Source organism: Asterias rubens, chromosome 1, assembly GCF_902459465.1.
Source record: "Asterias rubens chromosome 1, eAstRub1.3, whole genome shotgun sequence".
Lineage (NCBI taxonomy): Eukaryota > Metazoa > Echinodermata > Asteroidea > Forcipulatida > Asteriidae > Asterias > Asterias rubens.
In genome coordinates this window covers 12,152,525-12,168,826 of record NC_047062.1, presented here as the reverse complement: position 1 = coordinate 12,168,826, position 16,302 = coordinate 12,152,525, and the positions used below count along the sequence as shown (strand labels likewise).

General features: G+C 37.6%; 1 protein-coding gene across 1 annotated transcript; it reads left to right on the top strand.

Moving 5' to 3' along the window:
* The first annotated feature begins 5,265 nt into the window (after positions 1-5,265).
* LOC117290460 (carboxypeptidase B-like) lies at positions 5,266-16,295 on the top strand. Its single transcript, XM_033771879.1, has 10 exons — positions 5,266-5,790; positions 6,541-6,622; positions 7,336-7,560; positions 8,400-8,501; positions 9,678-9,779; positions 10,897-11,007; positions 12,698-12,788; positions 13,303-13,520; positions 14,423-14,507; positions 16,091-16,295. The coding sequence occupies exons 1-10, from the start codon at positions 5,720-5,722 to the stop codon at positions 16,282-16,284; spliced, it is 1,281 nt and encodes a 426-aa protein (XP_033627770.1). The 5' UTR covers positions 5,266-5,719; the 3' UTR covers positions 16,285-16,295.
* The last annotated feature ends 7 nt before the right edge of the window (positions 16,296-16,302 follow it).

Below are 16,302 nucleotides of genomic sequence, written 5' to 3'. Positions count from 1 at the left end.
CTTGTGATTATAATTTAGGTGGTTCCAAGAACCAGATATATTGTATTATTGGGCTTATTCATATTATATATAATAATTTGTGATTATTTACTAGAATATTATCAAGAAAGTTCAAACAAACTCCCCCACCCCCACAATAAAATAAAATAATTAAATTCATGCACCAAAAAATATCAATAAAAGTGAACTTGTTCCTCCAAAACCCATTCACCTTCCTCCTTATATTAGATACAGGAGTTACTTATTGTTGTTGATTAGATTAGATCTAATTACTCTACATTGGACAGATCATGGCCATAAATAAATGTCGTTGGTTACGAGAACTTTGACATTGAGAGCTATAACAACTGTGACCTAGTACGCTTCAGTTTGACCAATTAAGATTATCACACTTGCCAGAAAAAGGTGTTGTTTTTTTGTACACGCTGTAGTAAAGGTGCAGAAAACCAACTTGGTTCACTGAATTTTGTTTTAATCTGCTGTTAACTTCAAGTGTTATTTAATTTAAACTTATTGAAAAGTATTTTTATCTTTGTTGATGCACTAATGTAATCAGATTATTTTCAAATTAAAACCCTTATCAAGAGGACTATTGCGCACAGCTGGTTATCAAAGTTTTAGTCACACATTGAAGTAAAAGAGGCGAGTTCATTTGCAATAGTCTGTTCATGTTACCCACATTGTCAAACTTTCAGGAATTTGGATATGAACACTTCTGTGGAAGGAAACAAAATCTTACACTCTATATACCTTTTCACACTGTATCTCTTATCCCCAAGGAATACAGTCCAGGGAAGCCCTGGGACTTATTTTACCCCACAGTAACCCCTGGATGAGTGCTTTCACACTGTGTCACTATTTCACAGGGTTCCGGTTGCACATGTCAATAATACCCTAGTGCTTATCCCTACTCCAGAGCAGGGCCCAATTTCATGGCTCTGCTTACCGCCGAATTCTGCGCTTACGAACATGATTACCGCTTACGTGCAAGCGCCAAATTTTTGCGCTAGCCTTGTAAGCATAGAATGCCTAGTAACGTGGAGTACGCACGTGCAGAAGCCAAAATTCGCCCGCTAACCCGTGAAATACGCTTGCCGTAAGCACAGAATTCCCTGCTTCCGTAAGCGCCAATTCTGTGCTTACGGTAAGCAGAGCCATGAAATTGGGCCCAGGAGTGGCTATTCCCCAGAGTATGCCAATTTTCCGGGTAGACTTGGGCAGACCGGGGGAAGACCGGGGGCAGACTTGAGGTAAAGCAGTAATAGTGTGAAAAGTCTGGACGTTATTCCCCGGGTCAACGGCGGGGAATAAGAAAAGTGTGAAAAGGGCTTATCGTCTGTTAAAATGTTTTAATATTGGAGAGACTTGTACAGTCTATTGAACCAGTAGAACCACCCCAACTCATTAGAGATAGTCATTACATGGTGTTACCGCAAACCTTTCTATATCGTATTTCCACCATGCAAAGTTTCAAATCCTACTAGTCTAGTGAAAGTTCTTTTAGTGCATAGTTCTAAAACTTTAGTTCTAAAACTTTAGTACTATTACTTAATGTGAAGCGAATCAGTGTCTTGCCACTACTCTTCAACTACCTGGTTAACCTTGCCACCACGACTACTGCAAAAATAGTCGTGAATACTGTCAAAGTTGCAACTAATTGAAGCTTGACTAGTCTGGTAGTGAATATCTCTCGTTGTCCGGGCCAAACTTTCATTGTCTGCTCTTACATATTTTTGCATCAAAAGAGTTGCTTACTGTTATGGCGCCCATTGCACTGCATACATGTACTTCACATTTCAGCCTGAATTTTACTATCTTGTGCCTGCAGCGATTAACAATCTTTGGTATTGAAAACGGTTGACCTAGTCAAACGTGAATTTCACTTGACGCTTAGGCGTAGTGAAGACATAAATAAACAGCTTTATTTGATGTGATGATTTTCACCTAAATCAAGAATTCAATCCTTTTAAATTATTAAGAAAAATGTGCTAAAGAGAATGGATTTTGAAAGTCAAACTCCAAAAGTCTAAATTAAAAATTGCAGTTGAAGTTAATTTGAGTGAACATTATGTGTTATTAATGTTAAAATATGAAACAATAAATTTTAAGCTCCAGGGCAATTTGGACATACAGCTGAGGTTGTGAAGCTGCATTTGTTATAAATAAACTTCAGTACTTTTTATAAATAGACTTGTTTGGGTTTTCTCCTAGTTGCATAGCTTTTAAGAAGGATGTTGAAACAATGAGGAAGGAAAAAACAACAACCCTCCTGAAATCATAAAATAAGAATTCTGATCAGTTAGCTGTTTTGGTCAAGAGATGATTGTTCGGAAATTAGAGTAAAACTTCAACAAACTCTCTCTTGTTTCGTTATTGTAAAAAGTGAAAGAAAGACATAGAGAAGGGGGGAGGGGAGAGGGGGTTGAGAAGTTGCAAATTATGGCATTTGGAACCTTTGTTTCAATACCCTTTGAGTATCACATCTTCAGGCTTTGAGTTTTGGACACAACGGTTGCAATCTTTTTTTTTCTGAAAATGTAAAACTGCAAAATTTTGAAAGGGTTCTGGTTTATGTACCTTCTGATGAATTTCTCTTTAAAGATGCTATGTCAGATTTTTGGCAGATTTGACCCAAAAATTTTGATTTAAGATTCAATAGGTATTTAGATGGGGGTCGAGAAAGTTACCAGCTTTCATTTGAGCCATTGCTCGAAAACGTCCGCCAATTATTAGTAGCAGTGAAATATTGTGCTCAAAATTATGATCCCGACAATATATCACGTGACCAATTCTTATGTGTTTTATAAGAAACGTTTTAAATTTTTGTCATGGTTCCTGACCATTAGAAGTAAAAGTTAAACTTTTTTACGTCAAAATATTTTTTAATGTTTAGGACCAAAAATCTGACATAGCATCTTTAAAAGCTGTGAGTTACAATGAATAAACTGCTTGGACATTGCTCCGTGCTTCTAGCAACAAAGCTGATAATGTCAATCTTTTTTATTGTCTTATTTTCCAAAATATGTGACAGGCTATTACAAGAATGAGCCGCTTGTACGACCCACTTGCCCATACAGGGCTGTTGAATGATGGGAGGGTGAGAAAAAATGTGGTTTATGCTTCTTTAGGTACTATATTTTCAGATTTTCTGAATAAAAACCTTTTGTTTTTGATAGATAAAGATGAATAAAACATGTAGTTATTGTTCATCCCCTAGACATCAATAGTGGATGTTTTTATTACATGGGCTGTTCCCCCAGTATGGGTTATTTTCAAAGAGTGACATAATCTATTTTTCAAAAGGTCATAACTTTTGAACCAAACAACACACAAGTGTGTAAGATATGTCAAAATGAAGCTTGTTGTATGATCTTTTCAGCTATGTATAAAACCCAATAAGTCAATTGTCTCCCTTGTGACTCATTTTTGCAGAGCCCATCACATATGTTATTGATTAATCATTTGCATTTGCAGAGACATTAATAAGTGTAACCCTCCTACTAATTGACCAGTCAATATAATCGATTTTGGGTTTGAATGATAAATACAATGTACTAGCCTGTAATGTAACATCACATGGTGAATGCATCTACACAATTCACAGTCAACCCTCCTACTATCTAACCAGTCAATATAATCGATTGAGGGTTTGAATGATAAATAAAATGTACTAGCCTGTAATATATGGTGAATGCTCCCACACAGCACACAGTCAACCCTCCCACTATCTGACCAGTCAATACCATCCATTGTGGGTTTGAATGATAAATAAACTCTACCAGCCTGTAGTATGAAACCATGTGGTAAATGCATCAACATGTAGGAGTCAACCCTCCCACTGTCTTACCATTGTTTCCCATGTGGTTAATCCGTAGGCAAATGTATGTTGTTATTTCTGTTTAAAGTTGCTCTGCCATAGACAACCTGAGTAGTTGAATGATGTCAAATGGGTGGTAAATTTTGATGTCGAAAAATGTTACCAATAGTAGGAAAGTTTAAGAACAATTTTCTCAACTCTGTGGCGCACCAGTAAAAAAAATCATGCATTTCTCACTTCAAGGGAAGGTATTTGTTTGGAACTTAACTCTTTAAAATTAGTGGCAATAAAAACTTACTTTTTTAGAAGTACAGCAACTTTGTTTTTTATCCCAAAAAATAATTTATCTGAAAAAGTATACTGTCAGGAAACGTTTCTCATATTGTGTATTCCATTTGTAGATTATTCTTCCTGATAAGAATTTTTGGTAATACTTCAAAAATTTACCACTGTTTGACATGAATTTTATAAATAATAATAATAATAATAAACATTTCTATGGCGCTCTACAATTAACACAGCGCCTCACAAGAAAAACAAAATAACATAAGTAGAAAACAAAACAAAAGAAAATTACAAGAGGCTCTCAGTGGGGAAACAAAAATGTTTTGAGAGACCGCTTGAAGATCGTAGTAGACACTGCTTCTCTGACGTCACAGGGCAGTTGGTTCCAAAGCTTAGGAGCTGCATTGAAAAATAGATTGTCTCCAGCCTTTTTATAGGAGCGAGGAACAACCAAGCGTGTGACGTCAGAAGCAGAGCGGAGCCTTCTACGGTCTTCAGAATGACCATTATTTTAGAGGATGATATATGTTACAATTTATTTTATATATCTATATTTTTATTTGATTAAAAGAATTGAATGGTTTCAGAAACCAAAGGTACATGTTCCCTTTAAAAATATAAGTATCTTTTGAGGTATCTAAAAAGAAAAAACTGTACAGAATAACAAACGTGTCTGGACTGTTCCATTGCAGGTGATAATTTTCCCACAGTGACGCACACCTCTTATCACATTTTTCTATAATTTTCCCAAGGTGGATGTCATTTGTTTATTCATTGATTGTACCTTAAATTTTAACATATATCAGGGGTGCCACTCCACAAAAAATAGAGAATTTGAAAATTTGAAATCAAAGAAGTGATCAGTTTACTGCTAAAAGTGATTATGCTATTATAATAATTATAACAACAGTAATAAATATTAGAATAATTATAACAACAGTTATAAATATTATTATTAAATTGACTGTTATATAGTGCAATTCTGAACTATTATTGCGCTTCAAACATTATTACCCCTGGCCACTGAGCCATATATTTTATTCCTTAAACCATCTCAGCTCGGTATGCAGCCTGTGCTGCCAAGTATGAAGCACACTACGCTAAATCAATCACAAGAACCATTTCTGCCCTCACAGGTACCCAGTCACCCCTGGGTGGAGAGAAGCAATCGCCTTTGAAAGTGTCATGACCGGGATTTGAACCCACCCTGTTAACTCGGCAACCAAAACTTGAGTCTGATTCACTAAACAGCTTAACCACGACCACCATTCAAATTATTTTTGAATTTATGAAGAAGAAAAAAACAGGAAAAAAAACCAAGATGTTTGCAACAGCTCATTCTATTTTCTCAAAAAACAAAAGGTTTAACAAAATCGTCAACAGCAAGTTTAATGTCCTTCTTTTTTCCCTGCCAAATGGCAGTTTTCTTTGTAAGTGATTATTTTAAAGTTAATGTGTTATGCAAAAACCCTTATCCTTAATCGGTGTATAAAGCACTTAAATTGTTTCCATTAAATCCATTATTATCCATTATAATCCATTGAGTGATATAAAATGGATGTAAATCTGCCGGACATTTTCACTTCTGTGAGATTTTCTTGTTGAAACGGAGTCAACATGAAGTTCCTTTTGATTCTGGCTGTTATTGGCCTGGCTAGCTGTGCACCTGGACATGTCAAATATGATGGGTAAGATTACAAATTCTATCCGCAACTTTGGAAACAGTTCAGTTAATATCAGTTTATTTTCTTCTAAAATTTAATTTGAAAGGCTTCAAAGGGCTCACTAAAGTTGAGGGGGAAAATCTTACATTTCAGAAAGTTGTTGATCACATCATAGCTATGTAATATTTGAGGCATTGCATGGTGAGGTATCAAGGCAACACCATGTGTATACCAATTATCTACTTCGCTGTGTAGATTATGTACTTTTGAGAACTTGTCTTGCTATTCTTCTGCCATGGAATAGATTTTCGGAAATCGTGAGACTTCTCAGTTCTCAAATAAACAGTCGGGCTTATTAACTACTACCTGGGCCCAATTTCAAATTTCTTTTTTAAGAAAAGATTGAGTAGAGCACTAGTCACAACATTGTAAACTCAATGTAATTTTGACTGGTCACCTGTGTCAAGTTTTTATGCTTACAGCCTTTGTGAAATTAGGCTTAGTGGATTGAGAAGTCTCTTAACTTCTCTGCCGCCGAGTGAGTTCTTAAGTATTTCCATGTCTGCTGTCTTATGTCTCTAACAATGAAAGAACAAAAAGACACTCACTTTTTGTTTATCTACAGGTTTCCTGTAGTTAGGCTATAGAAACATGTGTGTATTCTACGGGAAGTCCCCTAGTTGGGAGATAATGGGTTAATATGGAACCATTCTCTGAACAAAGAGAAAACAACAATTTTTAGCCGATGATGTGGTTTTGTAAATTTTTTCACAGATATGAGGTACTACGAATCGTTCCTCGATCAGGAAATCAACTAGAATGGCTTCAGAAATTTGGAGAGAAATTTGTGTCAAAGGTAAATCAATGAGAAATGGAAACAAAGTTACAATTAAAAAAAAGTGTATTTACCAGAGGAATACTTCATAATGGTTGAATGGAATGATATATAGGCCATGGATACCTTGCATGTCCCTTCCAAAATACAAACTCAGCATTTATTTAAATGAGAACATGATGTGACTTTTATGGAAAAGAACATACAAAATTTAAGTTAATTCCAAACTTCTTTTGCACATCGTTAGTTTGACCATAAAAATATTGTTCCAGAGGAATATCATAATTCAAGAAGCAATTCATTTCCAGTATCATTATTTCGAAACATCTCCTATGACCTTGAAAATGCAATTTATTTTTCTCTATTGAAAAATATAAGATATCTCTTTCTCTAAAACTACACTGCTTCAAAGGGAGTTGTTTTCTATTTTCTATACCATCCGCCCTGGTAATAGTTAAAAGCAGGACAGTTCTTTTCAGAACTGAGAAGTCTCCCGAACCCCCTATTAACTACTTTGCGGCAGTAGAATAAAGCAAGACAGTTCTCAAAAGAACAAACTCTACCTGGCAAGTAGATACACACATGGTGTTACCACAAACCAAATTTACATTGATACCTCACCATGCAATGCCTCAAATCCTATACAAGTAAGTTGTTATGGTCATTAACCACAAGTGCACGCTGCCTTTAATTTATCTGTGTATGTGATTGATTCCTCTTGACCATGTTTTTAGTTGGACTTCTGGAAGCAAGCCCATGATGTGGACCAGCCAATGGATGTGATGGTACCACCACACTTCCAGATGGAGCTGAGAGAGATTCTGGAAGAGAATGACGTTACATTCAGCGTCCTCATTGAAGATGTTCAGCAAGTCATCAGAGAACAGATGGAGTCTTCAGTCAGCATCAATGGCATCTTGGATTCATTTGACTACAATGTTTATCACACTTATGATGAGGTGAAGAAACAGTTTATGTAACCAAAAAATATATATCGAGAAAGACTCTGCTAGGGTCAAAATGTCAGGCCACTTACTTTTGTTGTTGTTGCATTTAATACTAGGTCATCTTGGTTGTTTGGTAAGCAGTTTGCAACAGCTTATTCTATTTTCTGAAAATATATATCAATTAATAAACCACAAGGGAAACTGACTGGGTAACTTGTAAATAATTTGGGGTTGAACAAAGACAAGTTTACTTTGGTACTAAAGGACATGAAATGTAACAACCTCCGTATTAATAAGCCGGTGCTCTACCAACTGAGCTATCGAGCCCAAAGTTGTCTGTTTCCCTATTTTGTCAATAGCTTTGTCCAGGGTGCTAGTCAGAAGCTATATAACTTAATACCATCTTGTAGACAGGGATCACACACAAGATGTTGACACTGGCTGGGAAGTCGCAGCCAAAGCCAAGGATCATCTTATGGATGTGACTTTTTTATTTCAAATTTCAAGTAATAAACCACAATGGAAACTGACTGGTAAATTTAAATAACAATTTTTTTGCTCAACCCCAAAATATAAAATTGAAAGGAATGATTCTAGTTGATCATATGGAATATGAGCATTCCACCTCCAAGGTGATTTGGATACAAAACACTCTTCTACCATTATCTGCTTTCTCAGTCCTAGCAATAACACACAAAAAATGGAGAAAAAAATAGAAGAACAATGTTTTTGTATCACATAGCAAGCACCATTGTGTACAGGTTTCCTCAGACTGGCAAGCTACAGTGAGTTAGCTCACTTATATGAAGCATCCTTGGTTTCATTACCATTTTTCACCCTTTCTTCATCAGGTGATGAAGTGGGTAACAGACTTTGCAGCTGAGTACAGTTCTATTGCAGAGGAGATTGTTGTCACTAAATCTTTTGAGGGAAGGGACATCAAAGCCATTAAGGTAATTGTCTCTCTCTGTATACTCAAAGATTGATGTTTGTAATTTTACTTGAATGGATTTCCGATAGCAATAGAGGCACCATCCACTAGGATGATGATCAAAATTCAGGGTGACTTAAATTCAGTTGATATTTTTCTTCCTTCCTTTTTCTCCACATTTCTTGAGATGTTTTATTAAATGAGATGAGATTGATTTTTTTTAAGACTTTCATGTGCATTTGTGTTTAATGTCATGAGGAAAAAAACCCAATTCCAAACAAAATATTTGTGGTTCTCAGTTGGATGTGATTGAACATTTTTCTTCAACGTTCCGGCGTGTTGTGGCCGAGTGCTAGTTCACTGGACCGAAGCTCTGGTTTTGTCAGTAATAGAGTGTGGGTTCGAATCCCGGTCATGACACTTGTGACCTTGAGCAAGACACTTGACCATAATTGCTCCGTAAAAAAATTGGAAAGGCAGAGCATTCTGCTCTGCCACCCTGACTCCGAGTGGATGATACCAATGCCTACTTCCTTTTGGACTGTGAAGGGGGTAGATGAACCCTCTTTCATCCCTAGTAGGTGGCATTGTGTCCCTGGTGATAGACAGCCCTAATGAGTTCCTGCCTTATGATGTTCAGCTTTATTGTATTATTATTTTTTAATGTTTAAAGCCAGTGGACACTATTGGTAAATGTCAAAGACCAGTCTTTTCACTTGGTGTACCTCAACATATGCATAAAATAACAAACCTGTGAAAATTTGAGCTCGATTGGTCATCGGAGTTGCAAGATAACTATGAAAGAAAAAACACCCTTGTCACACAAAGTTGTGTGCGTTTAGATGGTTGATTTCGAGACCTCAAATTCTAAACTTGAGGTCTCGAAATCAAATTTGTGGAAAATTACTTCTTTCTCGAAAAGTACTCCACTTCAGAGGGAGCCGTTTCTCACAATGTTTTATACTACCAACCTCTCCCTATTACTCGCTACCAAGTAAGGTTTTATGCTAATAAATGTTTTGAGTAATTACCAATAGTGTCCACTGCCTTTAAAAATAGCATTTAATATAGCGTATGAGAATATGGATGGCTTACTTATGTATTCAGTTTTGTCTTTCATCCAAACTTTGGTTCAAGGATCCACTGTGAAGTGTTGAACATTCAATGACTGATTCACTTGGTTTGATTTCATACATAGCTTGGTAAGAAAGTGTCTGGTAAACCAGGCGCCTTCATGCAGGGAGGTATTCACGCAAGAGAGTGGATCAGCCCAGCTACTATGCTCAACATGGCTAAGAAGGTAGGCAAAGTTAAATCCAGTTCAACATTGGGGGGCAACTTCTTTAGTTCAAAAACATTCATTTTAAATTTTCAATGTTGTCACTACGTATACAATAAAACAATAAACGCACATTTATGTTGGAATAACAAACGCAATATGGTATGGTTCAGTAATAAGCAACTAAAGACAACATTGAGGTATAAGGGGAAGCGCGAAGCTTTTGTTCCCTAACCTATGGACAGACAAACAAAGTAGTAATTTTATGTAGTTTTCAAGTGTAGTTTGATACATGTAATGTACTACAAGGGAAGCTGACTGGGTAAATTTTTAATAATTTTGAGAGAAGCTGCATCATTGGCTGTGTTTAAACGCCTCCCCCAGACACTTCTATTCCAAGAACCATCCACATTTGCTTCTCTTTTTTGTTTCCCTTCTTAGCTTGTCATTTTTGTATTGCTTTTGTTCTTGTGTTGCCCTCCCTTTGTTAGTCGCTCTGCTATTTGTATAGGGCCATGTGAGAGGTACATTCAGATTTAAAGGACCTTCCGGCTCGGGGTTGGGATATAACTTCAACATCTCGGTCTCTCTAGGCCAGGGAAACCACCGGGTCCCGGTCCCTCGCCGCCTCCCGTCTCTTCCCGCCTGCAGACGGGTCGGTCATCGGGCTAGCGGTCATCTGGTCCGTTCTACACCGGTATCATTATATTGTTAATCATTTTTGGTTTAACAATGTAAAATTTACTAATGTCGGACCTGAACCTGTGACCTCCGGATTAATGTGCCGGTCTCTACCAACTGAGCTATCTAGCCCTAATGTTAGCAGTCTCGCTATTTGTCAATATCTTTGTATGGGTGTTGCCATTCAGAAGCCATTAGTTTTGTCACTAGTTTTATTAGTCTCTTTTGATGAACTGTCAGAAGACAACCCCCTCCCCCCCCCAAAAAAAAAAAAAAAAAAAAAAAAACAGAAGAAAAAAGAAATAAAAAAAACAGACTTAGTGCCAGTGACAAGGGCACAAGTGGGCACTAATGTAAAGAGCATTGAGATGGCTATTAATTGTAGCATCCGCTTTATAACAACTGGTAATTATTATTATAATTAATTGCTTGCTTCTAATTCAATCCTGTATTATAGCTTGCTGAAAACTATGGCAGTGATGCCGCTGTAACAGCCTTCCTCGACACATTTGATTTCTACATCGTACCAGTATTCAATGTGGATGGGTACTCCTACTCATGGACAAATGTAAGCATATTGTACAATATAACTTATCACACAAGCGTGAGTGGAATACAGAAAAATATAGCGCTTCTGCGAAGGCTGAGTTGGATATGGGACGCAGACGATATATTTTCCGTATTTCCACGAGACGTGTGTGTTAACCTATTTATCTTCAAGCAAACTTAGTGCGTGACATAGAACACACAAGACCCAGGTAGTGATATTAGGCGTGCAATATAGGTTTTTATCACCACTCCATTCTGCGAATCTGATTGGAGGATTAGCGCGTACGTGAAGATAATGTGTATTATACCTACAGCCTCATTAATGTCATCCTGCTACTTGAGTCACAGCATTGCCTTTTGGATGTTAATTAAGCAGCATTTATGTAGTTGGAATATAGGCCCCTTGCATACATGTATATGACAGCAGTTGACATGCTTGACCTAAACAGTGCCGTCACTTATGTCAATGAAGACTTTAGCCCAATTCGTACTTCCTGTGACTTTTCACAGAAATTAAAATGAAAGTACGAGTTTGAGTGAGTATGAATGAATCAGACAATGGTATGACTCCATGGAATGAATCAGACAATGGTTTGACTCCATGGTCTAACTCGATGTCTGTTTATGCTGATAAGGTGAGCAGACTCTTGCATCTGGGCCACCCAATTAAGTATGCACCTATTTGTTTCCCTTCTCAATTTGAACTTAGTACAGTTTGAATGATATACATCAAAGTGTTGTAGCTTTGTTCCACTGTCAATGTGACACACAGCTGCATGTGCTGTAAACCCAAATAATTTAGTTGGTCCTGTCACATGTTAATGTCCGACAATTAACAGCCGGACCAAATTTTACGCTTGTATCAGACATTTTAAAATCTAAAATGATGTGATGAAACAGCTTTATTTGAGCTGTAAATTTAGGCCAGAACTGCAGGGTTCGGTAATTGTCAAAAGGTTTGGATTTTCAGGTTCTGGTAAAATTGCCATAGTTCATACAGGGGGACTTTTGAACTGTACATTGTCTATACTATACAACTTACTTGGTCATTGGAGTAAGGCTCATTCCTGCCCAGGCCAAAACCTGCACAGCTTGCCACACATTTGACATGTTCTTTCCTCAAGCACAGCATCCAGCAGACTGCCTTGCACATGGTTGTTTAAATTTGCCCCCACATGGCATGGGTTATTAACAAAAGAATTATGAACAACAGCTGGATCGCTGTACATGCGGCCAAGGGGTGTGATTAATGCGAGGGGCAGGCTATACCAAACAATCAAGAGGGGCAGAAGGAAGGCAGAGTGTTACAAGGAAGGCTGAGCTGAGGGGATCGGGTCAAATTTTACCACAGTATGTGGAATTAAGTCCTATATAAGGACCAGGATGATTGTATATTATTTCTGTTCAACTTACTTTTTGTTCCTTAACCCAAACCATTTCGACTGCAGGACTTGCAATGACATGGTTGTGGGTTCGAATCCTATAATCTAACCACTGATTTTACAATGACTAGAATAACTATTGTCGTCTAGTTATAAGTGAATCCCAATTTATTGCTTCGTGCAATTCATAACAATTGACTTAAACCAATGTTTGTTTGAGAGAGATTGGCTGTTGCCATCTTCTAACTGTGGGGACAAACAAACACCCTGACAGACAGAAAGACAGACAAACAAACAAACAATGTTTTTTTTATCTCTGGTTGCTAGGACCGAATGTGGCGTAAGAATCGTCAGTTCAATTCCAAGAGACTTTGCAGAGGTGTGGACCTAAACAGGAACTATGGCTACGAATGGGGAGGTAAGGCTCGATGATTTGAAGGTTAAAATACCACATCTGGCCTATGACGTGCACACAAGATGCAGTTTAGCCTTTAAGAAAGACTCTGCTTGGATTGAAACGTCAGGCCATTAACTTTTTGTTTGCAAGATGTTGTTTACTGTGACAAATGAAGATAGGTGTTTACCCTTACACCAATGTGTGTAATCACTGTATACTCAGTACTTTCCAGAGTTCTGTGAAAAAAAATCCACAGGCATGTTACTCAGGTGGGATTCAAACCTACGACCTTTGCCATTCTGGAGCAGAATGTCTCACCAACTTGACCACTGAAATTGCCTATAACTATAAGCAGTTTGTTAGCAGCTAGTACCGATGTACATTTTAACATCTATTATATTAAAGAGTTGTTCTAAACTTAAGTTTTATTCTAAAGCAAAAGTTCCTTGTCATCATGAAGTGGGTCTGTCATTTCCTTTTGTCTTTGTTTTTGTGAAGGGATAATTAAAATACGTACTTTATTTTATTTTATAAGGACGTGGTGCAAGCAGTAATGACTGCGACCAAGACTTCCGTGGTCCAAGTGCCATGTCCGAGCCTGAACTGATTGGACTGACTAACTGGCTCCTTGGGCTCAAGGCTGCTGGTCAACCCTTCCATCTTCACATGGATGTCCATGCTTATGGTCTGTACTGGCTGTACCCATGGGGTTACTCCAAACTTGTCCCCTTGCCTGCTGAGGCTGGTGATATGGTAAGTCAGTAAATAATAATAATTTGAGTTTATAATGCCACTTCTCCAGAAAACCGATCAAGGCACCTACACAAAACATTACACAATGTGAAATTGTAGGATATAACATACTTGTAGTTAAAACAAACCCAATGAACAATTAAATGTGACTTGAGTTCCCTCTTGCATTTGTCTAGTGATGGTATTTGGCGAAGTGTGTGACAGGAAGCTTATTCCTAAGGGCAGGAGCAGCTTTGGCAAAAGCACGGTCACCATAATCATTTGTTCTTGATCTAGTGTGGACTCTTGATACTTTTAAAAGCCCCTTTCTCTTTACACTTCAATCCAGAGATTCTCCATAGTAAGGAACATATTAAACACCAAGATTCTTTGGATTAAGTGGAGTATATCACGCTACACTCAGGGCTAACATTCTCTGGATTAACAAATCCAAAACTGGCTTAATCCTAGTAAAATTTAACCCTGCCCATGGACTGGGGTTAACCCACCTATCTTGGTGTTGGTATGGCATTAGGTTAACTTTTCTTTGGGTTAGGTATTGTTAAGTGAAAGGAATCTTTGGGTCAGTTTCAATCCCCCTGGAAGACTTTTTATATGGGTCGCCAATAACGCAGATCAAAGGTAGGTATATAGTGAGTAAAGGTGTGTAATGATCCAGAAAGTATTTTACTTCATCATCACAGTGAGATAATTATTCATTTATTCCTTCACATACCCTACTGTGAGTATGTCATTGTGGAAGGTCAATACAAAACACATCAGTACAAAATTACATAATTGCATCCCCCACCTCCTCCACCAACCTCCGCCAGACTAACAGGTCTGGTGCCTCCGCTGTTGCAATAGATGATTAAGTCCCATCTGTTAAGTGACATTTATTTGAATGGTATACTTTACTACAGGATGCAGTGGCACAGAAGGCCACATCAGCCCTTGCTAGTCTCTATGGCACATCATATCTAGTCGGAGGATCTGCCAAGGCTATGTGTAAGTTACTCTCTCTAGATTTTTAAAAGGACCGTAAAACTAACAACAATAATCCTAACATTCATCAACCATTTTTATGTATGAGAGTAAACAATAATAGGAAAGTGGTTTAGAGAACTTTTCTCAAGCAGATGAAATGATGATAATGAAATCTATAGGCAAGCAAGGCTTCCTAAATCTACTTAACGGCTCAGTGATTTTGTGCTTACTGTGCGAGTTTTCATTTCGTAGAGCTGCTATTCTTAAGCATACGAAAAGGCACGCTAACCTTCCGGTGCTTATTGTATGAAATGAAAGGTGTAACATTGCAAATCCATGGGAAAAAAGCAAGCTGGCTGCCTTGTTTTGTTTGCTACTATAACTGTGAAAACCATATACGCTTTCTGCTATATTTAATACAAATATTTGCTATCTGTTAAAAGCACTGGACACCTTTGTTAATTGTCAAAGACCAGTATTCTCACTTGTTGTATCTCAACGTTTGCATAAAATAACAAACCTGTGAAAATTTTGACTCAATTAGTCAATGAAGTTGCGAGAGAATAATGGAAAAAAATACACCCTTGTCGCAACAAGTTGTGTGCTTTCAGGAGCCTTGAATTCTAGACCTCAGCTAAGGTCTCTTATTAAATCCAAATATTTTAGTGAGAAACTACTTCTTTCTCAAAACTACAATACTTCAGAGGGATCAGTTTCTCACAATGTTTTATACTGTCAACAGCTCTCCATTTCTCATTACAAAGTAAGTTTTTTATGCTAGCAATTAATTCAGTAATTACCAATATTAGAAAATACTGCTGAACAATTTTCTGCTAAGCAAAAAAATTAGCAGGATACCAGTCACAAATGTTACAGGTGACATGGTAGTTTGGCTAGTAACCTTAATCTAGTAAGCATAAATGTGGATGTGCTTAGCTATTGAGCCCTGGGTTTAGAAAAGAAATTATGGACTCTTCCTCAAAGACACGAGAGTCACAATTTTGAATCCAAACTATATCTCAATAATCTAATCATCAGAACTTGAATCCCATGCACCAAGATCGCTTGGCCATGACTCTTATTGACCAAGCTGTCAAATTAACCAATATTGCTACAAATTAAAGTATAAAATTTTGATAAACATCTACAGTGTCGTGGTCGTTGCTGAGTGGTTAAGAGCACCGAATTCAAACTCTGGTGTTTCTGATCAGCAGAGTGTGGGTTTGAGTCCCCAGTCGTGATACTTGTGTCCTTAAGCAAGACACTTAACCATTGTTTCGTCCTTTGGATGGGACGTAAAGCCGTTGGTCCCATGTGTTGTGTAACGCACGTAAAAGAACCCAGTGCACTTATTGAAAAGAGAAGGGGTTCGCCCCGGTGTTCCTGGCTGTGGCTGCTGAATGCGCACCGTAGCACCTTGTAAACCCTTACAAGGTGCTACATGGCAGTATTCATAACTTCAATAGTAAAAATACTATATATTACTAAGCGCCTTGAGTACCTTGTTGGTAGATACGTGAGCCATAAAAGCCTTTGATATTACTATATTATTATTATTATTATTATTATTATTATTATTATTATTATTATTATTATTATTACAGATGCAGCCTCAGGTGCTAGTGAGGATTGGGCTTTCGGTACCCTAGGAGCCAAATACACCTACGTCGTGGAGCTCCGTGATGAGGGACGATACGGTTTCCTTCTCCCAGAGTCTCAGATTGAAGAAACTGCTTTGGAGACATTTGAGGCTCTCAAGGAGGTCGGAAGGAACCTTGTTGCTGAATATGGCTCTTAAGTCTGGGATTATTAGTAC